The sequence below is a fragment of the Chanos chanos genome, chromosome 1 (genome assembly GCF_902362185.1).
Source record: "Chanos chanos chromosome 1, fChaCha1.1, whole genome shotgun sequence".
NCBI lineage: Eukaryota > Metazoa > Chordata > Actinopteri > Gonorynchiformes > Chanidae > Chanos > Chanos chanos.
Window position 1 is genome coordinate 11953009 of NC_044495.1, and position 22304 is coordinate 11975312.

At 40.1% G+C, this 22304-nt stretch overlaps 1 protein-coding gene across 2 annotated transcripts in view; it reads left to right on the top strand.

Annotated features, from left to right (window-relative positions):
- Positions 1-21259, top strand: part of stxbp6 (syntaxin binding protein 6 (amisyn)) — a 55115-nt gene extending 33856 nt beyond the window's left edge. For both annotated transcript variants that reach the window (XM_030775097.1, XM_030775105.1), the window contains 4 exons: positions 7228-7358; positions 7831-7996; positions 17466-17623; positions 19888-21259. In XM_030775097.1, coding sequence (XP_030630957.1) covers positions 7228-7358; positions 7831-7996; positions 17466-17623; positions 19888-19911 — 479 coding nt within the window. In that variant the 3' untranslated portion in view covers positions 19912-21259. The remainder of the gene's footprint in view (positions 1-7227; positions 7359-7830; positions 7997-17465; positions 17624-19887) is intronic.
- The last annotated feature ends 1045 nt before the right edge of the window (positions 21260-22304 follow it).

Genomic DNA, 22304 nt, shown 5'->3' on the forward strand with positions numbered 1-22304 from the left:
CTCAGGGTAAGAAATACTAGAGTCTTGAAGGGTGTTCTCTGCATCTTTTAATAATAATAATAATAATAATAATAATAATAATAATAATAATATTTATTTAGAGCCCAATATCACTATTTATAGTCTCAAAGGGCTTTACATGTCTATAACAAAGTCAAATCAAAATTATATCATGCATTAGTTCGAGAAAATGGATAAGTCTTTAGTTTTGTTTTAAAGGAATTGAGAGAGTTTGCCTTTCTAACTAAAATACATACATCTTACATCTTTTGTGTAAGAAATAGTTGTCAGTTATTTGTGTTGCTGTTACAGTCTTCAAGTCAGCCTAACTGTTGCATTCTGTTTAGATATTTTTTAGTTCCCCTCATAGGAACATTAAGAAGTTTATATAATGTCAACTTTTGGAATGTTTTGAAGAATTCCCCTGTGAGGTTGTCATACTGTGCATGCTAAATGAAATTGGTTTCACACAATTAAACCCCAAAATGTTCCGGTATTACTTTATTGTAAATGGTTTGTTGTCATTGTAGTATGTGTTTTGGCTGCCACATGCGCTTCTTAAAAGCAATTAGCCCGGTTGTATAATTGATATTTTGCATGTGGGTAATTGGGTAGAAAAATCATATTGCTCAAGAAAATGGAAAACTGACCTATACATCAATTAGGAGCGGGATGTAGGCTTTTATATTCCCCGTCTAATGGTGACACTGTCAAACTGTCAAGGAATGTTTTCTTATTAAAGGAGATGTAACTGGTCCAAAGAAACAGTAGAAGTCATTAATATTAAAATGTAATATGTCATTATATCCTGGTCTTGGGCACCTTGTTGCAAGTTAGGATGTGCCTTATTTGAATAACAAAAAGAATGACATTTCTGAAGATAAAACAAGACTTTTGGTCAGAAGCTCTCAGTTAATTTCCATTTCACAAGATTATATGCCTTTTCAATGGCAGGAGCTTTGCAGAATGTAAAAATAACCTTGAATGTGTCATTGTTTGAGTGTTCTCAGCAGATAAAAAGAAAAAAAAAATCAAAGCAAACATGCTTGGGTGACTTCTGAGTATGTGTCTTGTTTCCAGTCGTCCTTTCATCGCCTGATCCATTTGTTTGGCATTGGAGTGATTAATATGAAAATTGTCTGAATGAATGAACCCATGGTGGACTTGACAGCCATAGACAAGCAGGACCTAGTCATGTAAGACTGTTTGTCCTATTGAGGCTCTGATCTATATGCCCCATGTGATTTATTTGCTCTTTTTCGGTCAAACGACAACTGAGTGAGTCATTGTCTTCCCCCCTCCTAAACCAAAAGGCTTCTGCTCATCTGCCCATTCTCTTGTGGTCATGTGCCTGGATGCTGTGAGCCCCCCCACCCCCAATTGTTAGTGTGTGTGTGTGTCTGTGTGTGTGTGAGAAAGAGAATCAACTGTACGCGATTGTTTTCTGGGTGGTTTAGCCAACGGCAACAAAGTCCCTTCCCCACCCCCTACCAACAAATCCGGTTAAAGAATCACTTAGTGTTCCTTTGCTGCCTGAGAGACCATCATTTATAACAGATCTGTAATTACAGACTCAGCCAGAGAGAGAAAAAGGAAAGAGAGAACGAGAGAGAGAGAGAGAGAGAAAGAAAGTGTGATTGGAAAAGTGTTTACAAGAGGGAAAGCACAGTCTGGTCTAATAACGGCTCTGGAAGCGAACAGGCATGTCTGTTCAAGGCCTCTGGGTTTAACTGAGTGGAGATCATCCTGTCCTTCATCCTGTTTCATTTCAATTCTTTCATCCTCTCTGTTCTTGTGCTCACCTCAGCTGTATTCTGTTGTCCAAAAGGTACTATCTGCTTTGCACAAACTAAAAATTTGAGATGATCACCAACAGTAAGAGAGGTCAGTCTTAGTATTCCGTAAAAGCTGATTTGTGACTCTCAAATGCATAAAAAACAGTAATAATTGTACACAGATAGCATAATAAATATCCAACTTGTGTGAGAGTTCTTTTTCATGGACATATAGATTGATGTCATAGCATCAGTTACTCCTGTTTCGCTGACAGAACCACCCCACGATGGACTCTACTGCAAAACACTCATTTTGCCAGAAGAAAAAGTAAAAATAAAAAAGTAAAAACAAGATTAATGAGATGTTTGAGGTCAAAGTGTTGGAATTCTTGTGATGTGACATTTGCTTGACTCACATATTTCACGGGGGAAAAAAATTGTTTAAATGTGATTTTTGGTGCATCAAAGAGAATATGATAGATAATCAGCTACTGATTTCTGGAGGGGAATTAGGTTTTGTTGGTAGAAAGGATGTCCTGCCTGCAACATCCACATCATTAAGTGACCAAAAGAAGAGGAAAAAACAAACTCGTTACCAAAAACACTATAAAAAATAGGGTAGGCCAAATCCAAAACGGAAACTGCAGCTTGCTCATCTATATTTTGAAATGTTTGCCATCTTTTAACATTTTACGCTTTAAATAGTTTTGATTGCTTTTGCCTGATTTTTTATTTGTTAAGCTATGATGAGGATAGGTATCATGATGTTATACAGAATAGAGTTGGTGTCTTTCATCTGGCTGTTCAGGGAGAAAAGAGAAGGGCATTGGGATGTTGATCATCCAGACGTGTGGAGTGTTGAGTTCTGCGCATTAACTTCAGTAAGAGAATTCCATTTATAAAGTGAAAAGGGAGTTTTTCAAAGCCTGAGGTTGATGTCTGGGTAAACACGTGTGACGTGATCTTCCTGCCATTATTGTATCAGGCAGCAGCCCCTTTAAACAGGTGTTTTTATTGCAATGCTGATGAGATTACCATGGCAACCCAGCGCCGGTGCCAGCCTTGAGAGGGGTATCTCTGTGGGGTCTGATTTCTCGAGAGGGCTTCTGCCACACCTGGCGGTGGAATTGCTTTGAAATTCAACATGCTGGGCTGGAGAAAGAGCTGAGCTGCTCAAATCAAAAAGCTCTTTCATCTCTCTCTCCCTCTTGTCTGCCAGTCTGCCGTTCCCTCTGCACTGATAAACGGACCAAATGACCCCCCACGGCCCCTCCTCACAAAAACACACATATACACACACACACACAGGGCAGTGAGAGTTTTACAACACAGTGGCTACTGGATTCTGGTCTGGGTAGGGCATGTCAGTTGTAGAATTAATATTGCTACAGTGTGTGAGTCGTGAGTTGGGATTGCTCCTCTGTTTGACTGACATTACATTGAGTTTACTGTTACTCAGGATGGTAGGAAGTCATTAAGCTTTTTAAATCTTACAACAGTTCAAACATCTTGTCTTAAACTTGAAAAGAGCTGTTAACCAGGGGGCTTAAAGTGGTTCACCTTTCGTCTGGTGGGGAAAGCTGATAGAAGCTGATACATGAAGTGTTGCTGATGAGTTAGTAGGGGTTTGAGTCTGGGTCAAGACTTGTGTCTGGCTTGACCTCTGCCAGAGGGCAGACACAGTCTCACAACTGTGAAAAAGCATAGTGCAGATTGAATGGCGCCTCTTTGTCATTATTAGTCTGTTGTTATTGTCTCTGAAAGTCAGTTATCTTATGAGATGATCCTTTCTGGACATCCAAAGCAGATGTAGTGTAACAGGGTCCAGGGATTCAAGCAGTTATGTGAGACAGTGTCAGAAGACAGCAGCAAAAAAATATTAGTAATGTTGGTTCATTTATGTGCTTGGTTTTGAGCATGTGTACTGGCAAAGCCATGCTGAGATTTCTGGGGTTTTTTTTGCTTTTGAACAGAAGCCTTGTACTGTAAGTGTGTCTCTGTGTGTATATGCGTGTGTCTCTGTGTGTGTGTGTGTATGCGTGTGTCTCTGTGTGTGTGTATATATGCGTGTGTCTGTGTGTGTGTGTATGCGCTTGTGTGTGTGTCTGTGCGTGTGTCTGTGTGTGTATGCGTGTGTCTGTGTGTGTGTGTATTTGCGTGTGTGTGAATGTGTGCATGTGTGTGTGTGTGTGTGTGTGTGTGTGTGTGTGTGTGTTCGTGAGTGGGGGTGGGGGGTTAAGGACTCCTGAGAGCCAGTCAAATGATCTAATGGAATCAGTGTGCTCCTCCATCTCACACTTGTGTTGGTGGTCCCCAATGCACAGAAAAAAAAATACACAACAGAAAAAAACAATCTGTCTTTTTAAATTAGGCTGGTTCACTTTGTTGTTGTTTTTAGGCCTGTTGTTGGGTTTGCTTTGATTTAGCTTGGCTCGTAGCTCTGTGTTGGTTCCTCCTCTCTGCTGCTTTGTTTGCTGTTGTCCACTTACCCTTATGAAATATGTGGACCTTTGTTACATTACAAGTAAAAATAATTTCTGTCCTTTAATTGTTTTTATATTCTTGGCCATTTGCTCCTCATATTCCTTTCTTATAAATCTCCACTATGATAATATTTTGTCAGAGAGAGAAGTGTTGGAAAAGCTGTGTGTGTGTGTGTGTGTGTGTGTGTGTGTGAGTGTGTGTGTGTGTGTGTGTGTCTGTGTGTAACAGCCAGGTGGCCTTGCCGAAGAAATGAAATGGTGTCATCCGAGCACATACCCATTCACTGACTTTGCATTGAAGACAAAATGGTTCCAGCAGTGTTCACACTACAGTTACTAGCCCTTACCTCATCGTAGACATGATAGACATAGTACATGCGGACTGCATCTGTTCACAATTAGTGGTAAATCAGATATGATGAGTTGTTTTCATTCTTTGCAAGAAATATGAGTATTTGAAATTGTTTAATTGTCTATAAAATTCTCTCTCTCTCTCTCTCTCTGAGATGATTTGATTAGATCAGACAAAGTGGTGTTGGTATGATGTTTTTTGGTAAACTTTTAAACTTAAGTGTTTGAGCATTTTCAGATAAGCGTGTTAGTGCATAAAAAGAGACAGCCTGTACCAGAGAGCTGAGTGGTTAACTGTGACTCACCTAAATGAGGGGTTGGAAATTCGTAGCCTGCTCTCCATTTAAAGACAAAAACAGTACAGACGGCTCAAGTGTGTCTCACCTCTCAGATGGGTAATTAAAGATGTCCCCCCCCTCCCCACCCCCCTAATGCTGTCTCTGCTTTCCATTTTTTTTTCTTGGTGTTCTGTAAGTGCTGTTCAGACCCTGGCATCAGGCTGAATATTTTGAAGAAATAGCTTTCCAAGAAATCCTGTGGTTATATACTGCCAATCTGTGGGAATATGGTGTTGAGTCAGTCAAAGCTGACAACACGCTCTATCTGTAGAACTGTCCGTAGAGCCCAAGAATAATTACATTGTTCAGTCATGTTGTTTTCCTCAAATGAAATAACTCTTTTAAAAAAAGTTCATGCCTGGCAGTATGTGTTATATGTTACCGTTTAGTTCTTGCCACAGTCCATGCTCTGTCAAGGCAGTTTAAATCCAGGCGATAAATATTTGGAGAACATTGTAAGTGGCAGCGCTGTGTCGTGTCTGGCGGTGACTCATCAACAGGCAGGTCACAGATTTCATCATGCTCAGCAACTCATTGCCACTGTATCCAGAGGAGAGTCGGTAGAACCACTAGTGTTTTCATTTCCAGCAAAAGCATTCTTGCCCCCCCCCCATCTCTTTTTCTGATCTCTCTATCCATCTCTTTGTCACTGAATCCTCTCACACTAAGCCTCATCAGGCAGGGTCTGTGCAGTGCTGTAAAGTAATGGCATGGTTGGTTTGTTTTCTTGAAAATTGTTCTCTCTCTCTTTCGTTCTTTCTGTGTTGTTGATTTATGAAGCCGCTGTATATGTACACTGCCTCCAAGGTCAGACAGAAGTTCATCTTTCTTTTCTTTCTTTCATTTTACACTTGTGATAACATAAAATAAAATCAATTTCTATCAAGGCGTTAGAGATCCATACCTGATTCCTGGGCAGGTACAGTGTTGAGGTTCATACAGACACATTACACCAGCTAGTCATTTCCCACCGATTCTAGCAGGAGAAGGGATTAGTTAATAGGCTACCTCTGCAGTGCTGTAATACACACATACAAGTGCACTGAAGTTGCAGGATTATATGAGAGTATAAGGTACTTCTTAACAAAGACGGGTAACACTGTGCTCTGCTTAGGTCACAAGATACAGGGGCCCTGCAAATGCTGATATCTCACACTGTCCTCTCTGAAGAACATGGGAGCCATTATGAGAAAGGGTTTGGTTTGGGATTCCAGTGAAGAGCTTTATGTAATGATAAGCAAAACAGGCAGACCTGTTTTTGTGTAAGAGTGTGGCTCATAGCACAGATGTCCTAGGCAGGGCTGACCCGGCCCATGTGAGAGAGAGAGACAAAGTGGAAACAGTGAAGAGCCCACAGGGCTATGTAAACAGCACAGAAGCAGAACTCTCTCTCTGAGAAGCCACAGTGGGTCTGTGGCCCCACAGCGGAACTGGGAGCAGTGTGATCTGTAAACACTGTTCTTTGATCCCCTCACCAAAATGGAATGTTCTGGAATGTACAAACTTAGAGAGAAGAAGAATGTAGAGAGATGACTGGCACACCATAAGACTTTTGCTTAGACTGTATGAGGTCTTATGTTCCATGGATTTATGTGTATGCGTGTGTGTATGTGTGTGTGTGTGTGTGTGTGTGTGTGTGTGTTTTTACAGCTCTGTTTGATTTAGCCGTTTATTGTATAAATTCTTTCAAGTACCCATTTGTATTAAGAGACTACAAGCTAATATTGCCTTAAGGCTGTGGTATCATGAGAATGGCCCGCGTAAACTCTGGATGGCATTCAGTCTGGTGACATTTGGATTGCCGTCTCATGTCTGAGATTTCCTGTAAACTTGTGAGGTTTTCATAAGCTGTGAAATGAAAGCTCTGCTGTACCAGAATCATTTCCGTTTCTGTGACTCATGCAGGAGGAAGCTGGTCATTCCCATTGTTTTAGTTCTCATGACTGTGGTCAAAGCATGTGCTCTCTAAAACATTGAAACTCAGTCCAAAAAATTCTTCGCACATAGTCACAGAAAATGACCTCCCAACCTCAGACAGTTAGCTATGGAAAAAGAAATTCATTTTAGTTTTAATGAACTGGCTTTGCAGTGACTGCCTGGGGGGTGGGAGAGGACTAATAACAAACTTATTGGTTTGTCTCGTTTAAGACCTGCAGGCCTGTGCACTTTGCTATTGAAATAGTGACCATTTTGGTCCCAGTCATTAATCCTAACAAGTAAGGCACCTGACACCCATATCAAGTACCCTTTTTTTAACCCCTTTTCTTTCTCTTATTCCAGTGACCAACAAGAAACCCTCCCAGGTGTCTATCACGAAGGTCAAACAGTTTGAAGGTTCTTCGTCTTTTGTCCGGAGATCGCAGTGGAGCATCGACCAACTTCGACAGGTGAACGGCATCGACCCGAATCGAGTGAGTGTCTCTGTATCCTGTCTTTGTAGGGGGGAGCTCTGTCTCTGTAATGGGGGGGGGGGGGGGGGGGGGGGGGGGGGGGGGGGGGGGGGGGGGGGGGTCCGGATAACAGGGCAAGGGGGATGGGCTGATTGATCTCTGTGATCTTTTATTCTCAGTGGTGGGCTGTCTCCTGAAACTCAACTCCCTGTAGGTTCCTGTCATGTTTATCCCCAATCCCCATCCCTGATCTTCTGCCCTTTATTCCCTTTTTTCCAGCTTTGTTGGGTCCCGTCACTGCTCACATTGGTTTCGAACCATTTTTTCCCCCAACTTAATTACTTTTTTGAACCTGTTTTAGTTACTTTTTAACGTGTTTAGCTACTGTGGTGTACATGAAGATGTTGTGTTATTGTCATCTCTGTTCTTCTCTTTCTCTTGCCCCCCTTTTTCTCACCCCCCCCCTTTTTTTTTTTTTTTTGGACTGTCAAAGGATTGTCCCGAGTTCGACCTCATGTTTGACAACGCCTTTGACCAGTGGGTCGCAGGCTCCGCCGGTGAGAAATGCACATTCGTTCAGGTCCTTCACCACACCTGCCAGCGGCATAGCACAGACAGGAAGCCAGAATTTGTCAACTGTCAGTCCAAACTGCTTGGAGGTGAGAAATCTGTCCATAACATATCCTTGCTATCTGTTGCCCCAGAATCCCTTGAAAACCCTTTCAGGCTGTTTTTTTCTGCATGATCTAAAAAACAAAAACAAAACAAAACAAAAAAAAATCTCCAACTTGACGAAACCTCAGAGAAATCATTAACTGATTTGTTTTTTGTCATTAATGCAAATTTTTCACATACTCAAATATTTTGATGCGCATAAATTTAAAAACTGCTCAGTAATGCCTAGAGCATTCAAGGCTTATTCTGTTTATGTGGGTTTGTTTAAGATTGAAACACTGCTTGTTAGAATGAAAGACAGTATCGCAAAAGGTCATTACTTTGACTGTGTTTGAAAAACCAGCCTGTTTGCAATTAACGACTTTCCAACCAAAGAATATTAATGCATGCCATTTCTAACAGTGCAACTTAAAAGTTTATACAGAATTAAATTCTCACCAGTGGCCATTAATTGAAAAACATGGGGGTACTGATGTTTGAGTACTTCTCGGAAGTCCCGTGGGGCCAGTATGGAAAACCCACAGCGTTCCACAGGATACAAAAGCTTTCCTCTCAATGGGTTTCCGATTTAGAATGGAGGAGTCTAAGAATCCTCACCTTTTTATTGATCTGTTTACCCCCCGTCTCTGCTGTGAGCAATAGCTGGGCTTATTTATTATTTATGAAGCTGTTTTTGGATTAGATATTTGGTCATATTAGCTCAGAGGCGCAACCAGTTAATCAGTGGGAAGAGTAATATTATCAAATTCTGTGTCCTAAACCTGCTGTTTCCTGCCAGCACATGTTTACTTGCATGCTTGATTTCGTATGTGTCCAAAAAAAAAAAAAAAAAAAAAGTACTTGTGTCTGGTCAGCCTCTAATTATGGGATGAGATCAAAAAACAGCAAGATTCTGGTCCTTGAGGAGCCAACCTGGGCACTGATTAAAAATGGAAGTGTAATCCTAGGCATTCTAGGATCTCACATGATTTTCTCTATACTCAGGTGCCCTCGGGGTGTTTGCTCTCTGTCTACCACCATGTCGTAACCTGACTCTCACTCAGTAAACTACAGCCATGTTACTTGGACTCCTCTCCTTTTTTTTCATGTTTTCCTCAGAGGGCCCCCTGAAAGATAGAGATTTTTGGCGTGTGTATATGTGGACTTCGAATGTTATTAGGATTCTTAAATCCACAGAGCTGAAACAGCTGTGCTGTGGTATCTGTTTTATACATAAAGCATGAAGTGGGTTTGTGCCTCCATAATCGCTGCTATATCCACCTGCCTGTGATCCCAAGTTTTACTATCGATTAGCTGCATAGAGTCTCGTCTGGAGATCTGGATGTGAAATGTGCGATTTTATAGAAGACGAAGGTACTGTATTTCTTAATCCTGCCTTGACGTGCTGAAGAAGGAGGAGGTTTCACTCTGTCCCCTCCAGTCTAAGTCTCACACCAGTGCAAAACAAATATTATGAAGCTGCTCAGGTGTGGGACAATAACTGTGCGGGACACGTCCTCAGAATGACTCCGGAGACCACTTCACTGCACTGCTTCTCTGATCCCTGTCATGGGTCAGTATTAAGCAACTCCATTATTAGCCATATAAAAAGACCTATGAGACCAGACTCTAAGTGTACCGCACGGAGGGGAGACTCTGGAGATTCATTTAAATGAACTAAACGGATTCTTAGACAAAGACTGATTAAGATACGCTGTTCTGTGCGAGTATTATCAATAAGGGTTATCCACAAGGAAAATCAGAGTACTGTTCCTTTGTTGGTGGAGTGGAAATGCCTTCATTAGTGCAACAGCAGGTGGGGAAGATCATGAAAGGAATGTTACCCCAGTATGTTTTAGCTTGGGACCTTTTGCCAGGATGTGAAATGATCTCAGTGGACTGGATCTAATTATTGTAGGAAATAATAGCTAGTACTGAGCTTGACCATGGTGTCATTAGATATGAACTTGATAGAACTGCATTCATGAGCTGCTGGAAACGGGTTACCATAAAAGAGGCCCAGAGAATGTTGTTTTATATCCGTTCACACGCGCACATACCCCCCCTGAGGAAAACTGGAAATCACTTTTATCTTTATCCAATGTGGCCAGGGCCAGACATGCATTTAACACGCGTACCTTAAATTAAGCCACCAAGTCATGTGATTGTGCTTGTATCCTGCAGAATAGTAGAGACTAATTTCATTAGATGCCTTGTAAATGTACAGCACTGCAGTTTATAGGCTCTCAATGAAACAGAGAATTACCAGGATGGCATTTGGCTCAGTTAAATTGCCATGAGAGCGCAGTTATTGTCAAATGTGTCCGTTTTAATGCTAGTACCTATGTTGGGCTTCATGGTGTAATAAATATGGAAAAATTGAAGGATGTCCATCCTGTCTTTCAGCCTTTGTGGCTACAAGAGTATGCTTTGAGTCAATGGAAAGGTACGAGACAACAGCTTGGGTCTTAATGACTCTTTAGAGAGCTGCCATGTTGTGTATTATAGACATGTATTACGCCTACAGTGGTGGTGTTTTTTTTTTTCCACAAAAGCCAGCATCTGAGAGGATTCTCTCAAAAAGATATTAACCACAGAGTGAGGTTATTGCTAGTGAGTAGATGAGCTTTTTGTAGGCTGAATGTAAGTAATGCATATTGTATGTCCATGTCATCCCCTAGTGCAGAGCGACAGGGCTGATACAGTATTAATTGCCAGTCTCAGGCAGAGCAGTGTAAAGATTTTAAAGCTTTGACATTTCAAGGTCAGAAGTGTTCGAAGAGGTTTCTCCCTAGCCTGTTCATAGTATTCTTCCATTACATTTGCTCTAAAGCACAGATCAGATTTCCCAAAATGTTGTTATCCATTGTGATTGATGATATTGTTCAGTTTTAACTTGAATTCATGCTGTGTTTCTGATGGGAAGGAAGCAATGCTGTTTTTCTTACTTAATATTTTCTGAACATCAAAAACATCATTTTCTAATTTGTTTTTTTTTTTTATTACAAAGAAACTGAAAATATATTTCACTGCTCACCTCAAACACTTGTGAAATACTCACAAGCTGTTCACAAATACAGAGTAAGCTTTTTGTTTTGTGGTACTTTATAAGGGGGCTAGAGTGGAAGGGACGCTACTCTGCTAATTTGATAATTGGTTTGTCATCTGCCATTTGCAGAGACATAACACTTGGTACATTGAATGCACGTCATGGGCTGCTTGCTTTAGTGTGAAAAGGCTTAAATGGAGTGTAAAATAGATGATAATGGGACAGTTTTTGCTTTTAGTGATATTACCTAAAATGGGAAATTCTTTGACCTAGAAACAGTGGGTATGTATAATTCATTTTACATATGACCTATAGATCATGGTAACTAGCTTCCCAAACTGTGACCTAGTTCTGGCTTAAAAACTTGTCTGGTGCGGTAACTTTACTGCATTTTGAATGCTTCATCATGAATGGCATGGTTCTGTAATGTGCAGCACTAGCAGGGAAAGAATGAAGTTTTTAGTAGAAAGATATGCTATCACGATCACATGCTAATGATCTCTGTGGCTTCTCTTGCGGTCTCAATTTTAATAGTAGTTACTGGAAAATCCTCAAGTTGTGAATTAGCAGTGAATTAATTTAGTCAATGAATTATGTAAGATACCTGTTCAGAAAGATATGTAGAGAACGCACTATAAAGGCAATATATTAAACCTACCCACTAACATTCCTAATCAAACTTAAGCCTAAAACATTCATTTTCTCCCCGAGTTAACTTTGACGTTGAGCTAAAGGATTAACTCTAGTTAACACGCAGAGTGGTTTTATAATAAGTCTGTGCATGCCAGTTTTAAAATGACACTTTTGGCCAGATTTACCATATGGCCAGCTTTCTAAAATGGCTGTGAAGATGATGAAGCAATTAATTAAGCTGCTGAATCATGCATAGCTCACCATGATGGAAGAAAAATCAAGATCTTAAGCTTAAATTTTAATGAACAGATTCATCTATTTACAATTTCAAACATGTTGACTATTTAGCAGTCAGACCAGTTGGTCGTTCTTAAGGGTTCTTGTTCGCCAGTTCTTTTAATGTTACTTTGGTGAATCTGGCGCAAGGTGCAAACTTCTAGGCTTCTTGGGTGGAATTAACAGAAAATGGTTAAAACAATGCCTTTAAAGCAGCCATAAAATTTAAGTCATTCTCTTTGTTTTCTGTAGCAGAAGATCAGTCAGTAAATTCAGTCGTTTTGCGTTGCAAGATCTTTTTGAACAGAATGAGGAAGATGGTTGTGTCTGACCCAGGGGCTCTACTCCATGCAGGTAAGCAGGAGAAACAAAGGCCCCTCCACCCCCTCTCTCAAAACAAGATCTTAACAATCTTTTCATATGTAAGATGGAACCCTATCATGTAGCACCACATGCAGTAGATAACCACAATACTGTCACAGTGTAAATCCCAGAGAATTACTTTAAGCCTCAATATTGGACACTGGACTCAGTTCTCTTTTTAAATTATAGCCCAGATATACACCAAAATCAAAAAGAAACCAAAGTTTTCAGCAAATGCCCTTCACTTTTTTTTTTTTTTTTTTTTTAAATACAGGAGGTGAGCTATGTAAATACGGTCTCAGAAATTTGAGGGTTGTTCAATGGCTGTTCAACTTTTTCCTCTAAATGTTTTCATATTTTAAACTTTTTAACCATTTTTGTGCTAATTTTAACCAAAATTAGCACAAAAATTCACTTAGTGCTCTTGCCACGAGGAAAGTTTTGAATACATTAATGTCATCTGTTTATTACGTACTTTCCATTAGCGTAGTTGCTATCGAAACGCAAAACAAAAGGGCAAGGCTACAAGCAAGGTCGACATCTTTATCATGTTGAAATGTCAGAAAAGAATTCTGTCTTTTGCTTTAGTTATCGTCAGGGTCGAGGAACGAAAAAAAGCCCCCAAAAAACAGAACACCTGCAGACCACTTCCAGATGTAAAACAACAGTTAACAGCTATGTTAAACCCTACCACAAAATCTGAAAGACTGCCGACAGTTCTTATTTAAAGATAATATAATGTCAAGATTTACATGAATTAAATGCAGAGAGAGAGAGACAGAGAGAGAGAGAGACAGAGAGAGAGAGAGACAGAGAGAGAGAGAGACCGACGGAGAGAGAGAGAGCGACAGAGCGAGAGCAACAGAGAGAGAGTGACAGAGAGGAGTCTTTGAGCACGGGGGACGTGGTACACTCTTGTGTCCTAATCAGCCAAGTATAGAAGGACTTGTTGTTTGACAGTTGGGCCTAGCATATTTAAGCAGGGCTATGGTCACAGATGCATCTGTCTCTGGACTGTCGGCCTGTTGAAGAGAACACCATTTCAAGGGCGTGCGATTGTTCCGACATTAGCCGTGACCCGTGACAATCAGTCTCTCTCTGCTGAGCAGTTGGGTTTGAGGTTCCTTTTGTGAGGCTCGAGAGAATGGGAAGGGTACTGTAGCTGACCATAGAAGAATTTGATATGCATTGATTTGTTTCATGCACTGTTCTGTATCTAATGGACTTGAATGCTTTGCGTATGCTCTGGTGCAGATCTTTTTTTTTGTTTTGAATGTATGATGCTCAGCCAACGATATCCTGACTGTTTCTGTATCTCATGTGTATATAGAATGAAAAGAACAGACAGTCTCACACACTTACAGAGTAATTTGAGAGCAGAAGTGAGAAATTGCAGAACCAAAGTGTTTTTTTTAGTATATATATTTCTCCTCAGTCAGGTGTCTAGTCAGTAACCTCAGCCAAATAGTCAAGTTTTATTTTTTTTAAATTCTGATTTGTTACCGATTTTGGACATTCTACAATGTTTAAAAAGCTGCAGTTGTTTATTTTGTCTAGCTGTCGTTTTGGGGATTTTTGATAAACAGAAAGAACAACCTTTGCAACTGTAATAGCTTATTAAATATTTAAACCACATTCAAAATAATACCATACATATTCAGGTTGTTCCCTTTGAAAGCCTTTTAAAGAGGGTGCCTCAGGGAGATATGCTAACACAAGACTTTAATTTCTGTTACATATTTAAAGAAATTTTCCTCAGAAATCTTTTGTGTGTGTTGTTGTGTTTTTGCGTGTGCTCCACCTGCCAAGACATTTGTCTTGGCTTTTACACTGAATTACTATGTCATCTCCTTAACTGTTAGATGACAGTTATTTAAGATGGATATTTGCCGAGCGTTATTCCCAGTAATTAATGCTCGTTAGAATACTTCAAAAGAGCCAGTTTGCACGATCTCGTTTTTTTTTTTCTTTTTCATAAAAGAGGTTCACATTAGGATATTGCTCTGTTTTCTGTTTTCTCTTGCCAGAAGCGCTCCTAGCCTTTTGTTTCAAAGAAACGCCCTAGTTGTATTGATAGAGGGGAAAGGTGGGGGGATGCTGTCACAGCCTCTTCCTGAAACTCTGAGACCAAAGTTGAATGGCTTTTCACTGTGTAAGCTCCACTGTGGGATGCATAGTAAAAAGGTCACACTCTTTTGTAGCAACAGGCACAAAATCAGTACAAAATTTTTTGTTGCTGTTTTGATTTCTGGAAAATAAAACTGCATTAGCATAATGAATGTCAAGCCTCACGTCTAAAATATGGGTGTTTTTTTTTCTTTCTTTCTTTCTTTCTTTCTTTAAATTTGGTTTAGACACATTTTCGAAAAACGTGCAAAGAGGCAAAGCCTGAAGAGACGCCATTGACTTTGGTGAAAGAGGGAGTGTCTGTTGTTTAGAAGACTGAGCAGCCTCATACATTCCTCAAAGATAAAACTTCTCATCGGGGACTCAGGGAGAGGCTTGTACATTGTATCGCTTCCCTCCCACAAATCCCCCAGCCGCCCTCAGTGCACCTGAATCAAACCCACTGTGTGGCCCAACAGGTCATCGCGCTGGTCAGAGTCTAGCTAGTTTTATGCTTTAATTACTCCCACTATGGGCAAGACCTGCATCCCACTGGAGCAGGGAGAGAGAACGAAAATTGGAGGGCTGTGTGCGTGGGAGGCAGCGTGTGAGTGAGTGTGTGTGTGTGTGTGTGTGTGTGTGTGTGTGTGTGTGTGTGTGTATGTTTTGTGTGGTGATGGGGTATTATGGCAGCTCACCCCAAGGAAGGATTAGAGAGGAGAAAAGGCTAAACTCACTTTGTGCTGACAGAAGTGTTCTGCCTTTTTTTTTCTCTGTAGAAAGTACAAGGAGACGTTCTACTGCCTCTCTCTTCCTCTCTCTCTCTCTCTCTCTCTCTCTCTCTTCCCCTCTCTCTCTCTCTCTCTCTCTCTCTCTCTCTCTCTCTCGAATATACCGGTATGCACACATATGTTGGAAATATGTTACTACAAATTAGCAGGAAAGGTGTGTGTGGTTTTTTTTTTGTTTTTTTAATGTCTCTTCCATAGAAATGTTCACAGAACGTCTACTATCACAAACATGTGCAATTATCAATTTTCCCATCACAAGAAAGGTCGATTCACCTGTTTGACTGACATTCATGTGCTGTAACTGAGAAGTGTGCCCAGAGCTTTCTGAGAGAGCACACACCGCTGGCACTATCTAATTTGGCTCTGTCTTCAGAATCAAGAGAACAGCACCAGATAACCAGACGGAGGCTGTTGGCTGATTGCTTTGACTTTATCAAGTTAACTTGGTTTGAAGGAGAGATGAAAAGGGCTCGATGCCCCCGGCTGTGCTGTCATACACCCCACAGTGGTCGTCCGCCGCTTCTCCCAAACATTCAGATTACCTGTCCGCACCTCACTGTGTTTAATCGATGGACCTCCTGTGTGGAAAAAGCTGTTCTGCTGAAAATTGAAAAACTTTGATAAAAAGGAAAAAGAGATGCATCATCAGGGAAGTCCAGCGGTGAAGTTTCTGCAGTCGCTGGGTTGTCATTTTCTTCCCAAATTTTGTCTTTTCCAAACACCTTGGACTCAAGCCATTAGAGAGAAAATGTCATGTTTTAGCCTTCACTTCTACCTTGGTCTGGTGACTTTTTATATAAATGATATTGCTCTTCTCCCCCGTCCCTCTCCCCAGCTCTCTGAAAAGTGTATATTGTCCTCTTTGGCAGTTTTTTTTCCGTCGTGTTGATGGATCATTCTGGTGTCTCTGTGCCCTTATCCTCCTAAAGAATGGGTTTGTTTTACAACTTTGCGACCCTGATAGAACAAGCCTTTTCTTTTTTTCTTTTTTTTTTTTTGGAGCGTTTATAGGCCGCTGATGGTAACAATGGAACCGGGTTTTTAGAAAAACAAAGCAAGAGTGTCCGTGGAAAGTGGCACGCCGCCTTCGGAAAAGAATAAGGGGATGGATTAGAACACTCTGGCTTCATGCCCACGGATGACTCTGAAGTGAATGCACAGAGGGATTGCAGTCCCTTGCATAGGCCTGATAGTTAGCAAAGCAGCAGTAGCTCTCCTGAAAAAGAGGTTCAGATTAATAGGTTGCCAGTGGAAACATCCGTAGGGTTCTGGCTATCAGCGGAAGAGTGTGTGTTCATTCTCTCTCTCTCTCTCTCTCTCTTTGGAGCAGTACAGCTGGCCTGATGAACTTCGGGAACATCCTTTTCCATTTGTTCCCACTCACATTTACGAGATGGGTGAAAAAAAAGGGGCAGCAAACTGGAAAAGTAGCTGGAAGAAAAACACAGTGTTCGTGGAATGCATCCAAATTACACATTTTTTTTATCCTCCTCAGTTTGCTGCAACTGAATTAAGGTGCTTGGGCACTGAACTACTGTAAATGTGCAAAGTAAAAAGGCACTTTAATGCAAACTATGTCTAGTGGCAGTTAAAGAAATCAGGGTTATGTATTTCTCAAGGGAAGTGGGCTTGCATATAATGCTAACCTAAAATCATAATGTGTGTGTGTGTGTGTGTGTGCGTGCGTGCATGTGTGAATATATATATATATATATATATATATATATATATATAATTTGTTGTTGTTGGTGGTGGTTTGGTTGGTTGGTTGGTTTTTACTTTAGTTAAACTCCTGATAAATTGCAGCGTTTCCTTTTCCATCCTCTCCAGGGCAGATATGAACATGTAAATCTCCTTATATGGCAGTGAAACAGGGACCCTCTGTAACTGTCCTTGAAAGTTCCCTGTGTGCACGCATTTAATTCTCTTGTGCTTAATGAGGTCTAATTGTGTTAATTGTTGATTATGAAAAACTTTTATTATGCTCACATGACGCGCACTCACTAGAATAAATGAAATTATTGGACAGCTCCAACAGCGCCCTCTCATGAATAACTGTAACACTGCAGTTGTTAATTAAATGCAAAATAGCAATGGCACTCCGAGACATCTGACGCTGTAAAATCAACACTCGCGAACTGGCGATGGTAAAGCTGGGAGAGGAGGGCTCTGTCTTTTTTTACTGTCCGTTCCGCCTTGGTTCGGTTTCTTGAAAAAATGCTGTAGACACTGACTTGTCTCTGTGTGTACCCCCAGGTAACAGCATCCTACACTCTGCAGCTGACAGTGTGAGCAGTGCTGTGCAAAAAGCCAGTCAGGCCCTCAACGAACGCGGCGAACGCTTGGGTCGCGTGGAGGAGAAGACCGGCGACATGATGAACAGCGCTCAGCAGTTTGCAGATACGGCACACAAGGTACACAAGCTAAGCCTGCTAACAACACACTCAGACCGTAGTGCCCTCGGTTTGACACGGTGCGTCTGGACGGTCACTAATGAGAGAATAATCCTGCTAATGAACACTCTAAAAAAAAAACGTGGGGCAAAACTTTATGACTAAGTACAAGTGTATTAGAAATGGCCTTTAGTGTATAGCTTTGTTTGGTTATTCCCTTCACCACAGGAGCAATGTCTTTGTATTAAAAGGCCTCAGGTGTCACATCTGTGCATCCATCCATACTAATTGCATATCACATAAACACATTAGCTTAATTTGTTTTTCCTGTTCTAATAGGATGGAAAGACCCTGTCTACCACGAAGGCTGCTATCTATGTATTTCCTTTTTCTAACTTTTAATAACTTTTTCCACCTGACTCTAACCCCTTTGGTCCATAAAAAAAAAAAAAGAAAAAAAGAGAAAAAAAAAACCATGCTGTCCTCACCTGGTGCACTGTGTCATTAAAAATGACATGCATGGCCAGCCGACGTGCGCCACAACAGGGAATTTTAATTAAAGTATTTATAAAGCAGTCCACATTCACATCTCCCCTATGAAATATGACTTCATAAATGAATAATACTTCAACATAATAGGAGCGTAATTAAATCCAATTGAAGCAAACTCTCATTGCTCCCTCGTGACGCTCTCACAGAGGGAAACTAAAGAGTCGAATGCAGAAAAGTGTGAACTTTTTAACCACACAGGGGCATGACCATGAAAACCTCACAGTGGTGCCCTCCACTCAATTTAATTCTCATTTCCGTCCAACTACTGACTGCTTGACTTTTTCTTTCAGCCTGCTTTCTGTAATTGTTCAGCTTGCAGTTCCTCTCAAGGATTTTTCAAGCACTTCCAAAACAACCAAATAGACTCACGGCTGGATAACCTTCAGAGGAAATTATGTAGGAATTAATTTTTCATTGGCCAGCTAATAACTTAGTTTGCTCTTGAAAGATTTTTTTTAATAATTGGTCTTAGTATTACCCACACAAGTTATGTTGCAGTTCAGAACCAAAATTTATTGGGTCGATTTTCCAGTGAAGGATTAAAATTGTTCTTTTGACTAAATTGCAGTTTATAAGGGACAAATGCTTCAGTTGGCAGTTTAGTTCTGAAAAAGGATAAATCATTTAACTGAGAACTCATCCCATAAATTGCAAAGAGACAAGTAAGACAGTTGGGCTATGCTTTTTTGGACTAGGCCCTTTGGAGCATACACTTTCTAGAGTCTAAACAGTTATCTTTGACAAAAGATCCTGGGACTGTAACCCTTTCACTGGCTGTGGGATGTTTTGTGTTCAGCAGTGTTATTCCATCTAATGCTATCCTTTTGAAGGGCTGTTGAATGAATTGTTTTACTGTACAGCCTGTTTATGCTGTTTTGCTGCCCCCAGTTGTCGGCTATGTGTATCTCAGTGCAATGAAAAATTATTCTGTCAGTGGAGAGAAAGATACCAACCGGTTCACTAGAGCTGGGGAGAATAATCATTTTTACGATGCATCGTGTTGCGAAAGTGAAGGATTCCGCATCGATGCAGAAAAAGAAAATAATCAATTTATAAAAATTGTAATTAAATAACCTACATGCCAGCGTTCTGTTTTTATTGTAAATTAGGAAGGCTAAGTAACTAAAAAGTACACCTCCCACGACCCCCCCCCCCCCCCCCACACACACACACACACACACACACACACACACACATGTGCCTAGTGTGATTGGAAACATGGCAGAGGAATTTATCCAACAGCCAGAGATTCAAAGTGCATATATTTGAGCAAGTAATCGAGTTCTGTAATCGAGTCGCTACCCTTTGAATCGTAATCGAATTGTGAGACCAGTGAAGGTTCACTCCTCTATCGTTCACTGATTTTTGATCAAAAATGGTTTTCCTGACCTTTATCTAATAAGCTTCCCACTGAGCCCGTTAATACTTTCATTAGTTAGATTAATGAAAAGAAAAAAATGAATCTTCCTCTGAGAACATGACACCAGAGCAGACCAGAGTGGTATTCCTGTTTTAATCTCACTCTCACTACTCTGTCTTAATGTCCTTTTTTCAGTATCTGCTGTCCTTTGAACATTTCTTACAGGACAACATAGGTTTAGCTTTGCGTCACTGAACTAAAGACTGATTGTGCACCTTTTCACCAATGTGTCAGTCACACATAGGCTTTGGATGACCTCCAGTATACTCACACCCTTCTCTCTCTCTCTTTCTCTTTTTTTCTCTTTCTGCAGTTGGCCATGAAACACAAGTGTTAAACCATTGCCATATCCTGGAAGATCTGCCAACGGCGCCTTCCACTTGTACAGTGGCCCGAATTTCACATTTTATCGTTCTTTTTTAAAATGTTTTAAGGTTTTAACAAGATCAGTATTTTAACTAACAACTGTTGTCAATTTTGTGGTCCACCTGAGATATCTGTGCCCTCGAGCACTGAAGATTTGAATGCGCTGAAGAGAGAAAGAAATAGTCTATTCTACAGAGCCTTGAGTTTACTGAGATCATCTCTCCTTTCTGCCTCTCGTCAAGCACCAAATATCGGGGAAGTCTTGGGAGGGACTGTGACGCTGTGGGTTGGGAAGATGGCGCACTGTGTTAGTGAGCCATCAGACAGAATTTCCTTCAGACAGACAAGTGTTCCTTTCTCATTCTTTGTCACATGTGTGGCAGTTTCATTCTTGTTGAAGGGAACTAGGCTAGGACCAACTGTCTGTCTGCTTCATTTCAGACTAGTATTTTCAAATACGCTTTCGAAGGTTGTATGATGAGTGTGAAGAGGGGGACAGTTGGTGAACATTGTGTACATCTGGAGGGATGTGTTCATTAACAGATGTGCTTTATTTCTCAGAAAGGGTCCCGACTAAAATCCCCTCTCTAGTTTGACTGAGAATTGATTCTGTTGTCTAATATGGACACTGACATGAAAGGATGGAGTGACATAGTGAATACCATCCATGGTTTTGTGTTGTAGGCTGCTTGCATTTCAATCCACCATGGACAAAATATCAAACTGCATCATAGTCCCTAAGACATCTAATTCATTCTGCTAGTTACTAATGAAGTTCAGGTGATAACATTTTAGTAGAAATGAGAGAAACCAGTAACAGCCATGTTATTAAGGGATACAGTAAGTGTCTTACAGTAATTACTCGTATAATTGAAAGAGATGTTCTTATCAATGTTAGACATTTTCATCCTTCTTTGAAACCAAAAGAGCTGTAAAGTGTGTGTTTTTTTTGTTGACTTCACATGTTAATGAGCCAAATATGAATACTTGATACATGTAAATAGATAGTTAAAACCAACACTTTTTCTTTTTTCTGTTTTTTGCTTTCCTTTTGTTCTGAAAAAATGCCAGTCATTGCTTTGCCTCCTCAGATCCTTCAATTTCACTAGAGTCAGCATTTGACATGCTGAAATTGGGTGTAATGATATATGAGCCGGAAGTATAGAAAAACATATATGTGAAAGATACCATAAGGGACTAGAGTTCTGAAGTGACTAACTGTAAAATAATTACCATGCTATACTGCCATTTTAAATGGATGTTAGTGGCTGAAAATGATAACTCTGTTCTCAGATCAGATACGGTATGTAGTGTCACATGCTTTGGTTTCTTATAGTGGATCATTTTTTATATATATATATATATATATATATATATATATATATATATATATTCTGTTTACATCTTTTTTTCTGTTTAAATCTTTAATTTTGTCTTTGGAACAAGCTAAAGCACTAAAGACATGAATATCTTACGATAAAATTAGTACTCGTAGAATTAGACAGACTTTTAGAATTTGGTATCCATGTTTGTAAATGTTGTACTAGATGAACTAACTCTTTTTACTGGCAACAACATTCTGTGGCTTTAATCACGTCAGCACATGTAACTCACCACCTAATGTTCGCTTTCACAAAAATAAGAAGCAAACATTCAATATATATACATATTTTTTTCCCTCTTTCTATCTTCTTATTCTATGATTTAACATTTTATGATGTTGCAATGCACTGACTGAATCCTGAGGAGCACTATTCCCCAAAGAGCTCTAAAACTGGTTGCCTCTTTCTTCAAAGGTTTATGTTCTATATTTTTGGATGTTCATTATTGTAATAAAATGTTGAAACGTGTAATGTACCTTGTTGATGTTGTGTCATTATGAATTTGAACTTTTGTTATATTTTGAATTGCAGAAGCTGTATGTGTCTTTACATCCTACTTTTGTCAACATTTATCATTTTTACATCTTGTAATTGATCTTTGTTGCTCAACTGAACACAACAGTAACTCTTTATAAAGTCACTCTTATTGACCCAGTGGCAAACCAGTAATTATTTTCTGTTGTTCAACGTATGTATTGCAGTGTATAGTTATACATGTGCACAGACCATGTAGTGACTGATTCTGAAACATTCCTTGTAAATATGAATGTTGCAGTTATTTAGATTAGTACTTATGTTTGTAATTCTGTTTTTGGCAGTCTAAGACGTTTGCCTTTCGGCTCACAGTTTTGTTCTCCTTTTCATTGTCTGGCTTACAGAATTCTTAAAAGTGCGTGCAATGATTAAAAGTCAGTGCCTTTACAAAAAAAAAAAAACAACAACAAAAAAAAGCAAAACAAAAACTGATTTATAGTTTGTATTC